Here is a 22,567-nt window from a genome sequence, read left to right on the forward strand (position 1 = left end):
TCCTGCAAAGTTCAGCTCCAACCCTAATCAAACACACCTGAAGCAACTAATTAGGGTCTTCAGGATCACTTAAAAATTAAAGGCAGGTGTCTTTGATTAGAGTTGGAGCTAAACTTTGCAGGACAGTCGATCGCCAGGAGCAGGGTTGGGCACCCCTGCTCTAGATAATGGCTTTAGATGGAAAGAATTGTTAAATAGAGTTGTTATTTTTGTTTTCTTGCACCAAAGGTATTCCCGTAGCTTTGTGAAATTACGGTTGAACCACTGATGTCACATGGACCATTTTAACAATGTGCTTACTACGTTTCTGTGCCTTGACCGTGGTAGGACCCTTGCTGTCTATGGAGGGTCAGAAAGCTCTCGGATTTCATCAAAAATATCTTAATTTGTGTTCCAAAAAAGAACGAAGATCTCACGGGTTTGGAACGACATGAGGGTGAGTAATTAATGACAGAACTTTCATTTTTGTGTGAACTATCCTTTTAAGTAAAGAGACGGGTTTTATGCGTAATTAATGGATTGCACTAACATTAGGCTACTTTGCCCATGGCCGTTATAAAGTAGATCAACTAACATGATCTATAAAGGTGCAAAATGCATTTACTTACACATGTTTGAGAATCGAGTTAACACATTAGGAAATATTTCAGATAAAAAAGGAAAAATTACAGAGGGGGGCCTTTAAGGGTACCGCTGCGTCATAATCCGTCCCTGAGCGATGCGACACGCTTTGATCTCGCCGCCACACGGTCACGTGGTTCATGGAGCTCTCAATAGTTCCAAACAACTCCGTGCTGTCAATAAGTTTGATTGGGTTTAAGTAGGATTGCCAGCAGTGCAGATTTGCAGCACTTGCCTTATCTCTGGCATCCGTCCGGTGGAAAGTGACCATTACATTTTTGCACGCTGCTACAGGTTTAAAATTCAAACAAAAGTTTATCGTTTATCTCGTGTCCCTATTCAAAACATATTTAATTCACAAAAATAAAACTATTATAAATAAACAAACACTATTTATGTATTATATATATATATATATATATATATATATATATGCTTTATTAATTAAATTCCACAAGAACATGAGGTATTACATATTCACATGATCAAATTAACATTATTAGCTGCCAGAGGAAAAAAAAGGAATAAAATTACATAGTTCAATGCTTTCAGAGCATTACATGTTTTCAGTGCTTTTTTGTTTGTTCTGAGAGATTTACATATAATTTAAAGTCATTTATAAAATGTGCAAAATTTGGTTTACAATATTGAGCCCACCTCTTATGTATATGGAATTTTGCTGGAACTATTGGCTGCTCCATGACACGCTTTACTTCCACATTCCTCAATACCCATGAGAACTGAGGAATGCGGAACTCTGTTTCTCAGCGGCTCTGTCCCTGTGTAGGCGAAAAACAGTATGTGAGGCGAGCAGTATGTCCGAATAGTATTCGAAAAACAGTAAGCGAAAAGTAACCGGCCATAGTGAAATCTACGGTGACCGTAAAGTGCAAAGCAAATCACAATTCTGAAAACAAAAAAACTAATTACAAATGCAAGTCTAAAAAACTAAATAATTCAGAAAGCACAACAATTCAAAAAACATTATAACAAGTCAGAAAACACAACGACAAATCAAACCGGAAGAGGTAGGTATAGTTTGAGACGGCGCCATTGGTTTGGGATTACTCAGCGCTGACTGGACCAGACATCTGTCAATCAACGTATACAGAGAAGAACCAGCCGAAGAACAGCAGAGTCGTGGTAGAAAGTTCGGAGATTGTAGTAAAGTAGCTCAGTTTAAATGTATTGTATTAATTGCCCTTACTATGGAATAAAAAATACGGGGTGTTTATTTATGTTTAGTTAAAAGTGGCCATTTAACATCAGCTACAGTGGCGCAGATGGATAAGTGCTTGTCCATGGCTTTTTGACGCGATCGACCCGGGTTCGATCCCACCTTTTGCCGAACTTTTTTTTTTTTTCTCAAATCTCGTATTAGCAATAGATTCCATTTACACTAAGTGAAAATAGCAGTATTTTTAGCAATATGCTGGCAAAGGCGGGATCGAACCCGGGTCGATTGCGTCAAAATGCCAACGAGTAGCACTTATCCAGCTGCACCACTAGAACTGATGTTTTATAGCCACTTTTAACTAAATGTAAATATATACTCCATATTGTTTGATTGACAGATGTCTCGTCCAGTCAGCAGTGAGTAATCCCAAACCAATGGCGCTGTCTCTATACCTACCTCTTCCAGTTTGTCTGAGTTGTCGTTGTGCTTTGACTTGTTAGTTTGTTTTTGAATTTGTCATTGTGGTTTCTGACTTGTTATAATGTTTTCTGAATTGTTGTTGTGCTTTCTGAATTGTCATTGTGTTTTTTAGACTTGCATTTGCGTTTGTAATTTGTTATTTTGTTTTCAGAATTGTGATTTGCTTTGCACTTCTCGGCCACCGTAGAAATCCCCCAAAAAGTGGCGGTGCTCCACATAATGTGACTTGTCTCCGACTGGACTGCAGTGTTGCAAACTTAGCAAATTTGTTGCTAAATTCAGCAACTTTTCAGACTATCCTACCAACATTTTCTTTTAAAAGCACCTAGCAACAGATTTAGATATTTCTAAAACTTATTTGGCAACTTTTAGCTATACTTTTGATAAGTGACATTTCTATCAAAATCACACCCAAAGGGGAAACCAAAGATGCCTAGCAGTACACGGATCACATGAATTAAGTTAGCTGCTATTTGCAATTGTTCAATTTAATAATAATATTTATAATAATTGTTCATTTATGATACACCTTGTTAGTAGCTTGATTGTTGATCAGTTAGTACACTAAGAAAAATATCTAGAAAAATGGAAAAGGTACTAGTAATTTTCCAGGACATTATCGCTTATCTGTTGTAACCTAAAAACACAAAATACAATGCGTATTAAAAATGCAGGTAAAACAAACCTGTGGAAAAATCAATATGGGAAATGTCTTCATATTAACATAGTACATTGTGCCCCATTTGTACACTTTTCTTAGAGTGTAGCATATTAACTAAGTACTAATACACTGCTTAAAACTATAATTGTTCAGAATGTGTAGTTTTACTAGCTAATAAAAAAACTTCAGTTTCAAGTTTTCAATAATTCAATGTTGTATTTAAATATACAGTTATTTATCTATAAAATATTATATTAGCCTATGCATTTATGTCATAATGTTAATATGACATTTACTATCCCACACCTGCCTCATACTGTGGGCGGATAAACAGCTGGGATGTGGCGTGTCTTGAGTTTCATTCCTCACGAACAGACTGCCGTTCCATATTCACGTCTGTCCGGGATCACAGCCATCATCAGAATGTGGATTCTGTTGGTTATTTGGATGATTTTTTTCGCGGATGGTAAATATGACACTTAAGATGGCTTTTAAATAGCCTATTCCTTCGTGTATTTACATGGCGCTGCCTCGAAGTAAAACAAATAGGTAGGCCTAATCCTGAGAGGTGTTTCTCACAATTTAAAACTATTTCTGATAATTGCAATTTTTATCTGTATTTCACCATTGTGACTTCTTTTTGAAAGTCACAATTAGTCTTCCTTTTTTATTTTGTACTGTAACCTTTTTAAACATTAGCATCTATGCGTTTGCCTGTTTTATATGCGATTCTTTCTCATTCGCAGGAAAAACTATTGGCGAGTGTCGTCTGGTTCTTCATGCATTAGCCACAGCCGTGTGTCAGCTGTATCTGGTGCTGTTACACCTGCGCCGTGCCGGCCAACACTTGGTTAAAGCTTGGCGTATTGATTTGACCACTGATCGCATTAATGAAAATGTGTTATGGCGTAGTACTCAGCCAGAGTATGTTTTAAAGAGTCGTAGAAAAGCCTCTGTTCATTTCCTGGAAGGAGTGTGTTTGCTCTGGGAGTCTCTCTCTCAGTTTCTGGCGGTCGTGTCGACTCTGTGTGTCGTTGTCAGACACGTCCTGCAGGCGGCGCTGTTTCTCATTGTGTCCACGGTGCGCTGGCCGCAAAAGATGCTGCTTTCTAAAGAGGATTTGGACGAATGGGAGAAAGAACAGAAGAACGACAGAAAGGAATTACAGGAACAAAGAAGACAGGTGGAGGAATACCTAACTGTTGTTGAGCACTTCCCTTCACTTCACAGGACAAAAAGTGGTTGATTTATTAATACCTCTGTTCAGTTCACCACAAAAAGTAGCTTCTGAAGCCAAATGTGCTTTCTATGAGGAACACACAGTGAGATGAACTTGAGAAGATCAGTCTGTTTTGTAATCTGGACAACCAAATCATTGGGGGGAAAAAATATTTTGGGGAACTATTACTTAAAGTGCTACATACGATTTAACCATTTTGCTAATCATTTCCTTGCTTGTGAATTAGACCACACTCTTTCTGAAACTCCACTTTAAGACGTACACAAAAGAGAAATCAAAGTAGTACCATCTTTTGTTTGTTTATGTACACGTATCTTAACATATCTGTGTTTATACGATTTATGGCTGAAGGCTTTCTGTTCTCATCTTGCAAAACTTATTTCATGTTTCTTTACATACAGCAGTAATCAAGATATTACAATATCATACAAAAATATATTTTTTGCTAACAATTACGCAAGTAGAACATTATTTCATTAAACAGTTATCAAAATTAAAAACCTGATAAATGACATGTTAAACATGCATTTTTACATTCATACTTAAAAGATGAGCACACCTTAATATCTTTGTGATTTTTGCTGTTGAATACCATTAATATCTGTATGATTTTCACTTCATCTATGAAATTAAATCATCTATACTGCAATAAGAGTTGAAAATAAACGATGCTCTACATTTAGAGCAGCTACTGCAGGTTTGTTCTGTGTTTGACACTTAAAAACTCATACAGTACTTATACATATTAGCAATTCTACAATAAAAGAATCGAGAGTTGCTGTCGTCTGATTCTTCTCATCACAGTCTGGCCTCTACACTGATCTCAGGGGTCCATCCATTACCTGTAATGAAGAGGACGATGTACAGCACATTACTCTACACAGTGGAGCAGAAATACCCTTTAATTTGCAATAGAAATCTGTAGATCAGAACAAAAAGCAATCGATAATCTTACTCAGCATGTCCCATATTCTCTTCACTGCATATTTATTCACTCTGAACTCATTCTGGTCATCACTGGAAAACAAAGAAAGATGTAATAATCATCTTATTCCTATTCCAGTTTCAAATTTCATTTCTTAGATGTGTGTTAAAGCTGTTTACACTTTAGTTTTGGTCACAGCAGCCATCCTGAGCAAAGCTGAGAGAACATTCTTCTGTAGGTCAGACGATAAACACTCATACGTCTGAACTTCACCTGATAGAGAGACATACTGACAATAATAATCTGTTTTAAGTATAGCATTATCTGATTTCATTGATCTGTTACATAATTCACAAGATTATTTCACAGATATTGCCAGAAATCTCCAACTGGAAATGACCCACACCTGAAATAAGGAGCTTCATGATGAAACTGCGGATGTTGGTTGAAAACGTCTTCTCTCTCAATGTCTGCGAACTCTCTTCACACAGGTACCTAAACACCACCTAGACACACACAGCTTCATCTATATTAAAGGAGTAGTTCAGCCAAAAATGAACGTTTTGAAAAATTTACTCATGGCTTCCAAGCTGTAAATACATTTGTTTCTTCATAGGAACAGATTTGGAGAAATTTAGTATTACATCAGTTGCTCAGCAATGGATGCTCTGCAGTGAATGGGTGCCGTCAGATTGAATTAATACCTCTGTTCAGTTCACCACAAAAAGTAGCTTCTGAAGCCAAATGTGCTTTCTATGAGGAACACACAGTGAGATGAACTTGAGAAGATCAGTCTGTTTTGTAATCTGGACAACCAAATCATTGGGGGGGAAAAATATTTTGGGGAACTATTACTTAAAGTGCTACATACGATTTAACCATTTTGCTAATCATTTCCTTGCTTGTGAATTAGGCACTGAATTAGACCACACTCTTTCTGAAACCCCGCTTTAAGACGTACACAAGAGAAATCAAAGTAGTACCATCTTTTGTTTGTTTATGTACACTTATCTTAACATATCTGTGTTTATACGATTTATGGCTGAAGGCTTTCTGTTCTCATCTTGCAAAACTTATTTCATGTTTCTTTACATACAGCAGTAATCAAGATATTACAATATCATACAAAAATATATTTTTTGCTAACAATTACGCAAGTAGAACATTATTTCATTAAACAGTTATCAAAATTAAAAACCTGATAAATGACATGTTAAACATGCATTTTTACATTCATACTTAAAAGATGAGCACACCTTAATATCTTTGTGATTTTTGCTGTTGAATACCATTAATATCTGTATGATTTTCACTTCATCTATGAAATTAAATCATCTATACTGCAATAAGAGTTGAAAATAAACGATGCTCTACATTTAGAGCAGCTACTGCAGGTTTGTTCTGTGTTTGACACTTAAAAACTCATACAGTACTTATACATATTAGCAATTCTACAATAAAAGAATCGAGAGTTGCTGTCGTCTGATTCTTCTCATCACAGTCTGGCCTCTACACTGATCTCAGGGGTCCATCCATTACCTGTAATGAAGAGGACGATGTACAGCACATTACTCTACACAGTGGAGCAGAAATACCCTTTAATTTGCAATAGAAATCTGTAGATCAGAACAAAAAGCAATCGATAATCTTACTCAGCATGTCCCATATTCTCTTCACTGCATATTTATTCACTCTGAACTCATTCTGGTCATCACTGGAAAACAAAGAAAGATGTAATAATCATCTTATTCCTATTCCAGTTTCAAATTTCATTTCTTAGATGTGTGTTAAAGCTGTTTACACTTTAGTTTTGGTCACAGCAGCCATCCTGAGCAAAGCTGAGAGAACATTCTTCTGTAGGTCAGACGATAAACACTCATACGTCTGAACTTCACCTGATAGAGAGACATACTGACAATAATAATCTGTTTTAAGTATAGCATTATCTGATTTCATTGATCTGTTACATAATTCACAAGATTATTTCACAGATATTGCCAGAAATCTCCAACTGGAAATGACCCACACCTGAAATAAGGAGCTTCATGATGAAACTGCGGATGTTGGTTGAAAACGTCTTCTCTCTCAATGTCTGCGAACTCTCTTCACACAGGTACCTAAACACCACCTAGACACACACAGCTTCATCTATATTAAAGGAGTAGTTCAGCCAAAAATGAACGTTTTGAAAAATTTACTCATGGCTTCCAAGCTGTAAATACATTTGTTTCTTCATAGGAACAGATTTGGAGAAATTTAGTATTACATCAGTTGCTCAGCAATGGATGCTCTGCAGTGAATGGGTGCCGTCAGATTGAGAGTTCAAACAGCCGATAAAAACATCACAATAATCCACACCACTCCAGTCCATCAATTGATGTCTCATGACTAAAATATGAGTCAACTATCCGTAACATTGTTTTCTCCAGTGAAAAAGTTGTCTTGTCTGAATCAGGAGAGCAATGTGGACAGATCAAGCACCGTTTATGAGTGAAAACAGTTCTAAACAAATATGTTGGTTGATTTTGATGTGAGAGAACTACAGGGTTAATATGGATTATGCACTAATATTTTAGCCAGAAGCAATGGTTTGAAGTCAAAAACGCCTTAATAATGTATTTGTTTTTTACAAAAATGCAGCTTTTCACATCACAAGATGTTAACTGATGGACTGGCGTGATGTAGATTACTTGTAGATTATTGTGATGTTTTTATCAGCTGTTTGGACTCTCATTCTGACGGCACCCATTCACTGCAGAGGATCCACTGGTGAACAAGTGATGCTACATTTCTCCAAATCTGATGAAGAAACAAACTCATCTACATCTTGGATGGCCCGGGGGTGAGTACATTTTCAGCTCATTTTAATTATTGGGTGAACTATTCCTTTAATTTTGGTGCATTCAAACCAAGCGGCAACCTCCTGCTCTTTCTGGTGATGCCAACAAGGAAGTGACTTAAACTGTAATTCATCAACTGGCCGCTAGAGCTGGCTGCAAAAGGAAGTCAATCCCATAGACTCCCCATGTTAAAATGCCCAACTTTACAGCGGAAAAAAACATTTTTACAGCCTGGTTCAAAAAATGATTTTGGTCTATATAGCTGCCCTTCATGACAACTGTGAGGGGGGTGATTTTTTCGTTTTAAATTCTATTAAGCCTTAAAGTTCTGCATAATTAAGGGCGTGGCCACTTGAGTGACAGGTGGATTGCCGCTGCTGTCACCACCGTCGAGCTAGGTGGGTGTGGTTTCAGCAACCAGCTCCCACCTTTTTGCCCATTTTCGATTATCCAGGAGTGACGCGCTGCCAAGATGGCGATGGCCGGCTCCGCCCACTTTGAGCTTCAAAAACCTCTTCAGGAACCTACGGTTGACGTCACAGACACTACGTCCATGTTTTTATACAGTCTGTGATTCAAACGTATTGTTACTAGCCAATGCAGATGGTGAACTGCCTGGACAATTGTGTAAACGACAACAATCACCTGGTAGCTCTCAGTGAAGGGCTGCAGAATCGCTCTGAGGAAGATGATGGTTTCTTGGCCATTGTCTCTCACATAGATCTCTTCGTCAGAGCGGCCGATTACACCAGACTCCTGTAGCAAAGAACAGCCCTCCTCAAAGTCCTGAGAGAGAAACGGATGTTTAGATGGATGTCAGGTGTTTAACAGCGTTATTTAAACAGTGTGACTCACCTGAAGAGCTTGACCAGGAATTACAACTAACTCATTGGAAAAGAGCTCCAGCAGGAACGTAAAATGATGAAAGATGTCATCTAGAAAGTAAACAACAGAGTGGCATTGGTTCAAATGTTTGACAATAATAATTCATTTATTCACCCTCATGTCATTCCAAACCTGTTTGACTTCTTTCTTCTGAAAGAACAAAACGTAAGCACGCTGCTCTTTTCACATTTAAAGTGAATGGGGACTGAGGCTGTTGAGTTCAAAAAATGACAAAAAAAGTGGCAAAAGAACAATAGAAATAGTAAATATTATTTTTGTGCTTTATCCTAACTGTTCTTGAGTCGAACAATAGCTCTATGTAAGGATCAAACAGACATTTAAGTCATTTATTCACTGAAAATCTTCTGTTTCAAGTTTGAATGGTCACATGCAACACCATTATGGTGCTTAGAAATTTAAGAATAGACTTTCTTCCATGTATGAAAAAGAACTTTTTGGAAATTCCTCAAAATTTCCCACAAAAGAAAAAAGTCAGCATTCGAGATATAGTTTGGGCCATATGAAATCCATTACATTTTTTTCCCAAGATCAATTTGATTTTATTTCCCAAAAATAAAATATATTTTATTATAGATCCATTTTATTATATTCCCCCAAATTTGGATTCTGTTTTAATAATTTATATACATTTTAATAATAAAAAAGGATGTCTAATTGAATTTACAGAACTGTTTGAATCTTTATGCTTTCTTTGTTTTATAATTTAATACAATTGTATTATCAAATTCCGCATTATACAATAAATTCCATTTTTGTGACTGGATTCCAGGATTCTGTCCACATTGCAGAAAACATAGGGCCCTACATAGTTGACTTCCTGTGATACGACTCACCTGTCCTATGGCTTGCAGCTGTTGTCATAGCAACCGCCACCATAGCTGGTCTTGTGAATACATGTACTGCTTGATTCCTGTAGGAGGCGCACATGAGCACAGCAGTAGCAGATCTGAACACGCCCTCCTCTTGAGTGACAGGCCCCGGCCCCTCCTCCTCCACTAAATAGACACGCCCCCTCTCACAGCGTACAACTGAGTGATGCAGGCTCATGCTCGATGACATCACCTCAGAATCCGAAACATTCTCTTCAAATAAAAAAAAAAGAGGGGAAAATGGTATGTTTTGATATACACAAATATACTTTTAAATGATACACACTGTAAAAGTAGATTTATTTTTTTTAGTTTACACAGAAAACTAAACTAGTTAGAGACCTTTGGAACGGGCTCATGAATATTCCAACCGTAGAGAAGTACACAGCTTAAATTCTATTATGTTAGTGCTTTGTCTATGGACAGCATCTGCTGTTGATTTTATGGCAGAAAATAATTTGTCTCATTTGTCAGTTTCTAAAAGCGTGCTGAAATGTGTTTACAATAATGCACTTACAGTACAGTGGAAGTCTATGGGACATTACAGAGGGTTTATGGTTGTAAAAGCAATTCTTCTTAACAAAAATATGGATTATTTGAGCTGTAAAGTTGTCTAAATGTTGTTTTTAATATTGGGAAATTTGTTAGAAACTGATGAAGTTCTGGTTATGATCAAGTTTTTCAACATCCATCAGAAATAACTGCATTTACATGGTCCGAATAAGTGATTTTAATCACACTCATCTCATGTATTTTTGTGTAATCTTCAGTCTTGGCTTGTATTTTAACATCTTGCCTTATACAGTAGATGTCGATTGTAAGTACATCAGTGCAAATAGCATTTTTCTTATTCAAACTGCCAAATGAGTCAAAAATACTTTCTATGCCAACTGACAGCATGCAACAAAAGCTGTCTATAAAGCACTGAAGCCACTAGCTGATTGTATTTTTGTAGGATTGTGTAATGCGATCCCATGTTTACTTATAGAGCGTCATCTCTACATGCATCCTTACTGGGCCATCTGAGATGAGCTCCAAACCGCAGGGCGAGTCTCCTCAGCCACAGGGTTTTATGGGTCAGCAGGTCCAAATCAATGCCCTGGAGGTTTTGAAGGAGAACCACGGCCATCAGGTTCCAGGCGCTCAGTATCACATTTCTCTCCTGCAAACGGATGATCATGTGGGCTAGACCAGATACAAACTCCTGCATCTCCTTACTGGGCTTCGTAGGCAGGTCTCTGTTAAAGAGACAGAAGCAAAAAGAGTGAGCATACTACTACTTCTGCAGTATGGACTATGTATACTTTGTGTAGTTTGCATGGAATACCAAGATGCAAAAAACATGCAGGATGGCATTAGACACACACTGTGCATAATACTGTATATCCCACAATGCACTGCACTCAACTTGACCTTGCATTTGCAGTGCAGGGACTGAATATCAATCATGATTTTTTTAACTCTTTCCCCACCACTGACGATATTTTCTGTCATTTATTGCACAACACTTCTACACTAATGAGTTATTCTGCCAATCCTTGTTTTCAAAAATCTAAATTTCTTTAAGAGGCTCTGTTCAAAATAATGTGTCATGAAAGATTCATGGTCAAAAATGCTGGCGGTGGCTGGAAATTTAAAAATAACACTCTGGCAGGAAAAGAGTTAAAATCTCTATTTTGACTCATTATTTGATCAGACTGGCAAAATTTTTGGACAAAAATTAAATATAAACAAAAAGCATAACAAAACTTCAAAAACGCTTAAAAATGTAATTTAATTTATTAATTGAATTAAGATTGGTTGTTTTTATTTAATAATATTTAAATACTTAAATACTTATATTGAAATATTTTATTCATAATAAATACCCCAGCTTTGGGAAGCAGCAATTTAAATTATTTTTCACTGCAATTTCACATAGTATTTTAATTTTTTTTAAATAGACAAGTGTGTGAGTGTATCACAGAGATACTATTAGAATTTTTATTCATATTTTGAATTTGTTTTCGTTTATATATTTTCTGTTTTCATAGTAGTTTTTATTGTAGTTTGTTTTGTCATTTTTATTACTTTTTGTAATGTTTATGTAGATTTTGTTCATTTTTATTTATTTTAGTTATTTTATTACATCCAGTTAAACTTCATAAAAATGAGATGAAGTGTTGTCTAGGCAAGAAGCTGAAATAAAATAAGCTTAAGTTTGTATATTTTATTTCAATTAAAATGTATTTTATTTCAAGGTTTAAAAAAAAAGTATTACCTGGGCACCAGATTATACTGTCTGCAGTTTATTTTTCCCTTCACCAGGTCTCTGACTGACACAGGGTTGCCAAAGAACACATGCATGCAGCCATAATCCTCCTTCAGCACAGTCCTGGCCTTCAGCAAAGCCTGCAGATGCACAGCAAGAGCTCAGAACCAAGTTCATTCCTATACATTTTGAAATGCATTAGACTATGGCTCTTTTTGTGTTTTTCACAGACTGTACCCCTGTGGTCTCTTTTGGTTTAGGCACACCCAGCAGCTCATGAGCGAGGAGCGACTCTTCCAGCACACGCTCGTAACTGATGCTGATGGGCACCAGACTGATGTCAAACACCTCTCCTTTTAAAAAAGGCTCTAGCACCATGTGCAACATTCCTGTGAGAATCCAAACACAGCTGGAGAACACGCAGAACCCCACATTTCCAGATTACCATCTTAACCACAAGCTTACCTAGTTTTGGTGTGAGAGATTTCAGCGTTCTGCTCCGTAATCCTTCAACATAAAACTCTAATGGAGCATAACCTGTCTGCAGGAAAACAACTACTGTGAGTGTCAATGCTAATTATATTTTGGGGGCTAAATAAGCATTATTGAAGTACAATATACAATGGCTATTTCCAAATATTTATTCAGGAGTATTTTTAGGGCTCTTAAATAATGTGCACTGATTAATTGTGCAAAATAGGACCAGGATCATGCAATAATTTTTACGTAATAAATTAAAAATAAAGCACTAAAACTAATATTTTTAATTCCACAAGTGAATTTATTATTATAATCGCATGCGATTATCATGCGCATCTCGTCAGTAAAGCCGGTTCCGTGATTAGTAGTAAATCTCCATCACCTGCTTTCAGATGGAGCGGCATTTAATACACAGAGTCGTAGTTCACTGACAAGCTAGGCGATATCGCGTTCATAATTGAATGCGATTCATCTGCGATTATGAACGTGATATTGCCTAATTGTCAGTGAACTACAGGTCTGTGTAGTGAATGCCGCTCAATATATGAAGCAGCACAACTGTTTTCAACATTGATAATAATAAGAAATCAGCATATTAGAATGATTTCTGAAGGATCGTGTGACACTGAAGACTGGAGTAATGATGCTGAAAATTCAGCTTTGATCATAAATTGCAATTTAAAATATATTTACATATTCAATTAAATTGTAATAATATTTCACAATATTAGTGTTTATCCTGTATTTGTAAACAAAAAATTGCAGCCTTTGTGAGCATAACAGACATCTTTTAGTATACAGTGGTAGTGTACAGTAATTTCTAATAATAAAATACTGACTAAATTCTCACCCGCACAATGGTTCTGACGTACTCAGAAAGCACCGCCCAGTACAGCTTGTCTGAGCCAATGGCACGACGGATAAAGAACGCTCCTGACCTCCGAAACATCTCACCAAACAGCTTCATCCCCATCAGAGCTGTAAGAGAAATAAACATGGACAGATTTGGATAGTTGTGAGTAGAGAAATAATTTACTACCACAGCTGGAATACAAGTTATTAAATCCACCTTTAATGGTGCACAAAGCAATTATATGTTTGTGCTTTAACATGACAGCATTTAGTGGCATTTCAAATATTTGTCGAAAATGTCGGTCATTACTTGGTGCATCCAAGTACATTCAAAATATAACCTGACCACCTACAATTACATAAAAAATCAGTAGATACTTGCGAATTCCAGCTGCAATGACGGGGATGGAGAGGTCATAAGTGAACATGATGTAAGACAGAACAAGGAAGTCCATGTAGCTCCTGTGATTGGGCAACAGGATGACGGGATACTCCTGAATGGCTTGCTGGAGCTGAATGATGACAGAATTCAGTGAAGCATTACTTTTAAAAGAGAATACATTTTTTTAAAAGGACAGAAACTCTCACCCGTGTGAGTCCATCCTCGTTGACGTGTATAGAGCTGAAGACGCTCTTAAAAACTTTGTTCATTATGAAGCCCAGCAGACGAATGAATCCCAACTGAAGGTTTTGACTCATCTCGTCCAGCAGCGCAGAAGCCTCCTCTAGAAGAGCCTCACGCGGTTCTTCACTCTCAAGCAGGATCTGTGTGTGAGCGAGAGACAGTGAGGAAAACTGGTATGACATCTTCCTTTAATAACCATCGCTCTCTGTCTCTCACCTCCTGTATGACGTAGCTCAGGTACTGTGACTCAAGCACCATCCTGTTGAGAGTGGCAGCTGAAATGGGCATGGCCCCACGGTATGGCTGAGGGTTAAAGGTCCGGAAGGCGTAGCTTAAGTCACTGCTCCGCCTCCTCTCCTCCAGAACGTCAAAAAAGCCATCAGCTTCAGCACTCTATACACACAGTATTACATGTTCAATAAAGCCGAAATCTAAATAGTTTATACATTAACAGTATCAAACCAGCAAGTGCAAAACATATTTTGGTTGCTTTTAGGTTTACATATTTGAACAGCCAAAAATGAACATAAATTTGATTAAAAATGATATCTTAATTTTATATAACCAAAATAAAACATTTTGAAAACATTGTGAAATTGCCTAAATAATAGGTTTAAGTATATTCAAAGTGGCAATATAACGCTTTAATACATACCCAGATAACAATGGTTAAAGGTCAAAGTTATGTTCCAGTAATAATTTTATGCAACCAAAATAAAACATTTTGAAATTATCTAAATAATAGGTTTAAGTAGACTCAAAGCGGTAATATAACGCTTTAATACATACCCAGATAACAATGGTTAAAGGTCAAAGTTATGTTCCAGTAATAATTTTATACAACCAAATTAAAACATTTTGAAAACATTTTGAAATTATCTAAATAATAGTTTTAAGTATATTCAAAGTGGCAATATAACGCTTTAATACCAACCCGATCTCATGAAAGTGCGTATAAATAGTACGCCAAATAAAAACGCAAACTCGTATTGATACGCAAAAATGGACTTTGGCGTGTATATGCTACGCGAGGTTTAGGGTTGTGGGATAGATGCGTATCATATGTACGCAAAAACTGCGTATCATATGCACGCCAACAAATTTCGTATCATATGCACGCGAAAACTGCGTATTATATGCACGCGAAAACTGCGTATTATATGCACGCCAAACACATGCGTATCATATGCACGCCAAAGTCCATTTTTGCGTATCAATACCACGAGTTTTCGTTTATACTTATAGGCATTTTCATGAGACCGGGCTCATTATTTAATACATACCCGTAACAATGGTTAAAGGTCAAAGTTATGTTCCAGTAATAATTTTATATAACTAAAATAAAACATTTTGAAAACACTGTGAAATTACTTAAATAATAGGTTTAAGTATATTCAAAGTGGCAATATAACGCTTTAATACATACCCAGATAACAATGGTTAAAGGTCAAAGTTATGTTCCAGTAATAATTTTATACAACCAAATTAAAACATTTTGAAAACATTTTGAAATTATCTAAATAATAGTTTTAAGTATATTCAAAGCGGCAATATAACGCTTTAATACCAACCCGATCTCATGAAAGTGCGTATAAATAGTACGCCAAATAAAAACGCAAACTCGTATTGATACGCAAAAATGGACTTTGGCGTGTATATGCTACGCGAGGTTTAGGGTTGTGGGATAGATGCGTATCATATGTACGCAAAAACTGCGTATCATATGCACGCCAACAAATACATTTTGAAATTATCTAAATAATAGTTTTAAGTATATTCAAAGCGGCAATATAACGCTTTAATACATACTCAGATAACAATGGTTAAAGGTCAAAGTTATGTTCCAGTAATGTTAATAGAACACCAAATACTTATAGGCATTTTCATGAGACCGGGCTCATTATTTAATACATACCCGTAACAATGGTTAAAGGTCAAAGTTATGTTCCAGTAATAATTTTATATAACTAAAATAAAACATTTTGAAAACACTGTGAAATTACTTAAATAATAGGTTTAAGTATATTCAAAGCGGCAATATAACGCTTTAATACATACTCAGATAGCAATGGTTAAAGGTCAAAGTTATGTTCCAGTAATGTTAATAGAACGTTCATTTAAAGTTATCTGGTCTTTAATAACGTTTGCACAAAAACGTTATTTATACATCTTTCATAGACATTTTTTTCTAAAACGTTTTAGTTAGACTTTCGTATTTGTTACGATTTGTATTAGAACATTCAAAAGTATGTTCCCATAATGTTTGCAACATGATGAAATGGAACATTCTTAACGTCTGCATAATGTTTTGAAAACATTTAAAAAAACTGGAAGTTTGGAACGTTTAGAGAACATTCAGAAATACCGTTTTATATCCTAATGGGAACGTTAGCTAAACGTTCTTAGAACATATTTTTGTTAACTTAGCTGGCTAAAAACAAACCATTCGAATAAGAGCTTTTAAAAACGTTTGTGGGGCGTTATTTGGCTACTTCTCAAACACAGAAACAAACAAAATGTTGTTTCTAATTATAATTCAAATTATAATGATGAATTCAGAAAGGTGAATTATTATGAAAAAGCTCAAAACGCGTCCTGCGTAGTTTATAAAGCTTTCCGTCTTTTTCAATAAAGGAAGCGAAACAAAAAGTGAAACAAAACCGCTTTTCTCACCATGTTCATACTGCACAGGTAAAGCTACTTAAAATGAGTTAGCTATAATAACCACCAAAGCGGTGTAACGTTACACTTCAAAGCGTTCTTCGTTAATTATAACAAAAGCGATATAGTTCTGACGCGTCGCGTTGTGTCGCTCTACATGTTATTATAAAGCAAATAAATAAATCAAAAAAGATAACTAAACAACAGACAGATCATGTTCATACCAGTCGCTCCATGTCCCATGCAGAAGCAGCAGGTGATGTGTTCTTCTCTCTCTCCTCTGATGTGGCACTCGGACCGATGCTTGTGCACCAATGAGTGAGCGCACTGCGGGAACGCCTCCCGTCGCGTGACCTATTACCCCCAATACTCTCCAACCTTAAACAATGTGTCAAAGATTATCACATTGTTAAATAGTATAATAAACATTGTTTGTAAGTTATTTTATTATTGGTGAGCTTTAAACCTATTTTGTTTGGCAGATCATAGATTGTGTTTTAAGTCATTCTCATATGGTGAAGAATTTTAGCACCTGTATCGACTAAAAAGTGATAAACATTTTCCATAAATGAAATCAACTGAAGCATTACTCAGAATGCCAGTATATTTAATGTTATGGTTTATTGAAGAGCAAAACAGATGAATTTCCACCTGAGAATCTGATCTTCTGCTCTTTCACTGAAATAATATCAGAAAATCAAACACCTCCATCAATACAATCATATCATTCTTTGGAACTAATGACTGAAAATCATTTTCAATAAAAAGGCAAGGCAAAGCAAAAAAAAAAACACTAGTTATATCATGGCATTATATCATAAATCGTTCAAACCCACTGAAACCCTATTTAGGAATAAATGGAATAAACCCAAAAAGGGAAATGATTATCAGTTCATAAGAAAATATGACAGCATAAATTTCTTCAGAAACATAAAGTGCTGGTTAAAAACATATGAAGGCAGGAATATCAGAATATGGCTGTGATATGAAATAATATTACTTAGTACTTCAACAAAAATGTATTTGAGAATAAATGAATCTCAGAAAAATTAATTTCTTGGTCATATTTTGCATAAAGAAAATGAAGTGTATTTATGCAAATTTAAACATAATTTATGCTAATTATAAAAATTTAAAAAAGTCAAATAAAAAACAGTTTGTAAAATATTGATTCTGGGGTGAAATATGACCTGGACATTTTAAATGATGTGAAATGTAACATTCAGTCTGACTCAAACAAACTCGCTGTCCTGATATGATGGATTGTTCTTGCAGTAAATTAATATATTAACAGATGCTTTACACCACAAAATCTTGTGATCGCCACAAGCAAAACTGAACAATTAAAAATAGATCCAAGATCTGAGCTAATTTTTACAAATCTACTAACAATATACTCTAAATCACAAGTGACGTGAAGACTTCTATGAAAGAAACTGCAGTTTTTTCTGAGGTCCAGACCCACACATGTCCGTCCACACGTGATGTTGTGTGTAGATCAGTGCAGCTGTTCAGCGAGTGGTGTTCACTATCTGTCCATCCACGAGGGGGAGCTGTCCTCTCCAGAAGGTGAATTGGCTGAAGGTGTCACTGCAGGGGAAATCTCAAGAACCTCTGCGCTTCAGGAGCGGGAAAACCTGATCCACCACCTCACCTAGACGCATGTACCTGCACAGGTAAAGCACAGCTGACACACTCATTCATATCAAGTGTTCACGAACACACAATCAGTACTGCGAGAGTAGCTAACTAAAAGTAGCAACACAACAGACTGAACTACATTTATCAGTAGCATGACAATAGTTCAGCTCTTTTCTAAACAATATCATTTTGCAGGAATGCTACTGGTTCAGTGAGTGCTACAAATAAAGCATTAGAACGTCTGATCAGTTTTAGGCTATGTTTACACTTGTTTGGTTCTCTTGGGTCTTTTGGTCTGGACCAAAAAAAGTAACTGATACATTTAGTCCTGGTTTGCTTAGCGTTCACACTATCATTTTAATATCAAACCTAAAAATACAAAACAAAAGGCATAAGGATATGGTTACAATCTGATTGGACAGCTTTTATAACATATATTTAGTGAACTTACTGAACTGGGCTAAATGCACACGTTGTATGTGTGTACATGTGGTGTATTTTTATTAGTTGATGAACAAAGAAATCGCACCAGAGTTTGATCTAATAGAACCAAATCTGTTAAAGGCCCCCTGAAATGCTGAGATGGTCCTCACTGCAGAACACAAGATCCAGGGGGTGAGGTTGGATCCAGATCCAACTCCTCCCACCTTACATATACATAAACCTACCCGTCTCCACCCCCTGATCCCTAAACCCACCCATCTCCACCCCTAAACCTACAATCTCCACCCCTAAACCTACAATCTCCACCCCTAAACCCACCCATCTCCACCCCTAAACCTACAATCTCCACCCCCTAGATGTGGATCCAACCCCGCCCCCTGGATCTTTGTTCTGCAGTGAGGGGCTACTGGAAATGCTTAGAAACACACAGCGTTAAGGCTTGTTCACACCGGGATGAATATCGCGCGCGATTGTAGCCGACGTTTAACGCCTCGTGACTAAACAAAGGGTGCCAATGTGAGTGTGCACAACCACAAAACGCGAGGTGTAAAAGCTTCATTTTTTATTTTTATTCAAATTTTGGTTTGACGCGCCACGTGAAAAACTGGCTGACCAATGAGATTGGCGCTTTTGTTCACGTGCCTGGAGCTGCTGAAGTTACAGTAAAACACGACTTGGTGGCGCTCAAGCACAAAACGGTCTTGCTGAGCACTCATTGATACCTAGCGACAAAGAGGAAGTAAGTAGACCAAGAAGATGCACCGAGGCAAGATGAATGTAGAGCTGCTGGTCTCATTGGTGTCTGAACACAAAGGGCTTTATGACAAACGCGACAGCGACTACAAAAATCTCGATAAGAGGGAGTTGTTATGGAGAGGAATTGCAGATCAAATAGGATTGTGGTGTGTACCGGGGTATTTCTGTTTTTCATTAAGCGCCATCTAATGTCAGGGAGTGAATTTGCATGTTTACTCGGCTCATCGCCTGTGAAAATCGCTTGGGTATGAACACAAACGACGCGTCGAAAAACGTCGGCGATAAGCGCGTGCGATAATCGTCCCAGTGTGTACGAGACTTTACTCTGTGTTGACGTCATTTTAACTGAAACAGGAAGACAGGGCGGGACATATCAAGCAGCCCCGCCCCTTTTTAAAATAGCCAATAGCGTTCGTTTATATCACAGCTTGGGCTAGAACCGTCTACTGTCTATTTTATAGTGTAGGGGGCGGGCTCTTCGGATTCTAGAGAGCATTTGATTGGACAGAAGGTTTGATGAGAAGCTGAAGTACGATGTGACGTCAAAAAAATCGTTGAGCCGTTTTGGCGGAAGTGACGAACTGCAAGCTTTGAATGCTTATATCTTCTAAATGCGAATTTTGTCACTGTTTTGGAGCACACTGCCTTATAGATAACCTTAAGACTAACATATTGATACTAACACCCAAAAAAACTTTCATTTTGATTTCATGGGGACTTTAAGTGTAAACAGGCTCTTAGTGAATTAATTTTCTGGAAACTTCATTTAAATGAAAAACTGTGTCCCTGATCCATTTCCCATCTTCAGATTTTCTGGCAATGCAATGTGTGCTAGATTCTCTTTATTTACAATCACATAAATTCCAACATTTATCTCAACAGAAGTTTGCAGAATTGTATTAGTATTCCTCCAAAATAAAAGTTTGAGGGTTTGAACTGTTAAAAGGAATTGAAATGTTGAGGTTTTGAAAAGTTGAGGGTTTAAACGAAAATGAAGAATTTCAGACATAATCATTGGTATTGTAATTTGTAGTGTAAACTAAACGTATTGTTATAATTATTATCAAATATGAATTTTTTACTTTGTATTATATTTACAGTATTATATTTATGTCTTCATTTTTTATAATTAGTTAAAAGTAATAATAACAAACTACAGTTTCAAAGGCGCTTCCCCGACACAGTAGTCAGTAGTTTATACTCACGATGAGATGTTGGTCTTTGCATGTTCCTGCATCAGTTCTCCTTTAGGATTGACAGTGAAGATTCTGTTTAAGGGAACGCCAACTTCCTTATAGGAAAACAGACAGGGCGATTACAAAACTACACATCGCACAGATCACCTCCAGGCATCTTTATTAGGAATGAAAATTATTTTGAATGACATGTTAGCCAATATTATACTGCATTTCTTGCAATCTTATCGTCTCTCATGCGTTCACTTACAGTGTTTCTGTTCCCAAACGCTGGCTGCATAGAAGGGTTCAGTGTTTGGGAGGAACAGATTCTTAATGTCTGTCAAACTTCTCAGGCCTCTTCTCGATCACCTCCCTGAAAAACGGAGAGAGAGATAGCGTGTATGTATGTGTTCTACTATATTCACTTGTACCACCATTTCTGACACTTTCTAATGTTGTTATCCAGTAGATTCTTTATTTGGGTCCAAAAACTAGGGTATCTTTAGAGTTTTTAACATAAAAAGAATAAAATTAATTCTGTATATCCATGCAGAACAAATCCATACAATCTCAAAAATAAATCATATATCTCAAATTCTTTTATTTTATTTTTGCTGTTTTATTTTGAATTGATTACATGAAAATGGAATTTGGCTTAATATAAAAGCAACAGAAGTCCATGAGATGTCTTCAGATATATAGTTAATTAAATCAGTGTGTGTGAGTGTGCACTGTAAAAAAATAAAATACATTTCGAAGTTGTAAATAAAACAGATTATTCCAGAACATTTTACAAGAAAATACTATTTCAGTCTTTCTGCTTCAAAAATTCACATTTAATTCAATGTGTCACTTGACGTTTCTTTGTGATTATTTGTGAAATTTACTAGCAATTTATTTAGTTTCAAAGAAAATCCTACAGTGGTAGGATCCTGTGGTAATATGTTACAGTAAAAAGAGTAATATTGTGAAATATTATTACCATTTAAAATAACTGTTTTCTATTTGAATATATGTTAAAATGTAATTTATTCCTGTGATGCAAAGCTGAATTTTCAGCATCATTACTCCAGTCTTCAGTGTCACATGATCCTTCAGAAATCATTCTGATATGCTGATTCACTGTTCAAGAAACTATCTTAACACTATCTTACTATAACTGTTGAAAACAGTTGTGCTGCTTAGTATTTTTGTGGAAAGCTTAAAAAAAACATTTCAGGATTCTTTGATGAATAGAAAATTCTAAAGCCTTTGTAATATTTAGTAATATTATAAATGTCTTTACTGTCACTTTTGATTTTGACTTTAATGCATCCTTGCCTCTTCTCCTATGTATTTTTGTAAAATCTGAATCATTCTAGTGAATTGGTTCATTTGAACGAGTCACTGATTCAAGTTCTGTATGGAATTCCCGAGTGTTTGTTTTTATAGTGAAATATTTAGCTAAATGGTGCTGTTCATTACTATTTTGGACTCAAATAAATTAGGTTTTCAGTAGTATTCAGTCTGGCATTAAATCCGTTCCAGGATTATCTAATTAATTAAGATTAAGATTGTAAATTAATTAAAAAGTTTAATTAAAGGTTCTTAATTAAATTCAATATTCTTACACAAGTTGTTCTGAAGAGAGGCGGAGCGTTTTCTGATAGGACACGCCCCCTCATGCAGGGGCGGGGTCTGTGTGAACAGGGACGGGGGTATGTTTTGCTGTTAAAGGGGTCATATGATGTTACTAAAAAGAACATTATTTTGCGTATTTGGTGTAATGAAATGTGTTTATGCGGTTTAAAGTAAAAAAAACACATTATTTTCCACATACTGTACATTATTGTTTCTCCTCTATGCCCCGCCCTTTCTGAAACACGTCGATTTTTACAAAGCTCATCGGTCTGAAAAGCGAGGTGTGCTGTGATTGGCCAGCTATCCAATGCATTGTGATTGGCCGAATACCTCAAGCGAA

At 36.4% G+C, this 22,567-nt stretch overlaps 2 protein-coding genes and 1 long non-coding RNA gene across 5 annotated transcripts; 1 reads left to right on the forward strand and 2 right to left on the reverse strand.

Annotated features, from left to right (window-relative positions):
• Positions 1-3,234: 3,234 nt before the first annotated feature.
• LOC107550408 (uncharacterized) lies at positions 3,235-4,455 on the forward strand. The gene is made up of 2 exons (XM_016231676.1): positions 3,235-3,405; positions 3,686-4,455. Exons 1-2 carry the CDS (start codon positions 3,279-3,281, stop codon positions 4,183-4,185), a joined length of 627 nt encoding a protein of 208 aa, XP_016087162.1. The 5' UTR covers positions 3,235-3,278; the 3' UTR covers positions 4,186-4,455.
• Positions 4,456-4,747: 292 nt separating this feature from the next.
• On the reverse strand, positions 4,748-5,684 carry LOC107550409 (uncharacterized). The gene is made up of 4 exons (XR_001604663.1): positions 5,511-5,684; positions 5,284-5,377; positions 5,135-5,196; positions 4,748-5,021 (listed from the first exon to the last, which is right to left on the reverse strand). It is a non-coding gene; the product is annotated as an uncharacterized lncRNA (long non-coding RNA).
• A 407-nt stretch (positions 5,685-6,091) lies between these two features.
• LOC107550407 (dihydroxyacetone phosphate acyltransferase-like) lies at positions 6,092-16,882 on the reverse strand. 3 transcript variants are annotated; one of them, XM_016231673.1, is made up of 16 exons: positions 16,813-16,882; positions 14,144-14,320; positions 13,891-14,067; positions 13,685-13,814; positions 13,301-13,428; positions 12,436-12,511; positions 12,208-12,359; positions 11,980-12,110; positions 10,734-10,957; positions 9,684-9,932; positions 8,800-8,879; positions 8,590-8,730; positions 7,133-7,232; positions 6,906-6,999; positions 6,757-6,818; positions 6,092-6,643 (listed from the first exon to the last, which is right to left on the reverse strand). In XM_016231673.1, the coding sequence occupies exons 1-16, from the start codon at positions 16,822-16,824 to the stop codon at positions 6,600-6,602; spliced, it is 1,977 nt and encodes a 658-aa protein (XP_016087159.1). In that variant the 5' UTR covers positions 16,825-16,882; the 3' UTR covers positions 6,092-6,599. The 3 variants fall into 3 exon arrangements, 2 of the variants coding, with proteins under 2 accessions (XP_016087159.1, XP_016087160.1); XM_016231674.1 differs by lacking the exons at positions 14,144-14,320; positions 16,813-16,882 and having other exon boundaries at positions 13,681-13,814; positions 13,891-13,984; XR_001604662.1 differs by lacking the exons at positions 6,092-6,643; positions 6,757-6,818 and having other exon boundaries at positions 6,920-6,999; positions 7,133-7,246.
• Between the last annotated feature and the right edge of the window lie 5,685 nt (positions 16,883-22,567).

The sequence above is a fragment of the Sinocyclocheilus grahami genome, unplaced genomic scaffold (assembly GCF_001515645.1).
Source record: "Sinocyclocheilus grahami isolate Dianchi unplaced genomic scaffold, SAMN03320097.WGS_v1.1 scaffold397.1, whole genome shotgun sequence".
NCBI lineage: Eukaryota > Metazoa > Chordata > Actinopteri > Cypriniformes > Cyprinidae > Sinocyclocheilus > Sinocyclocheilus grahami.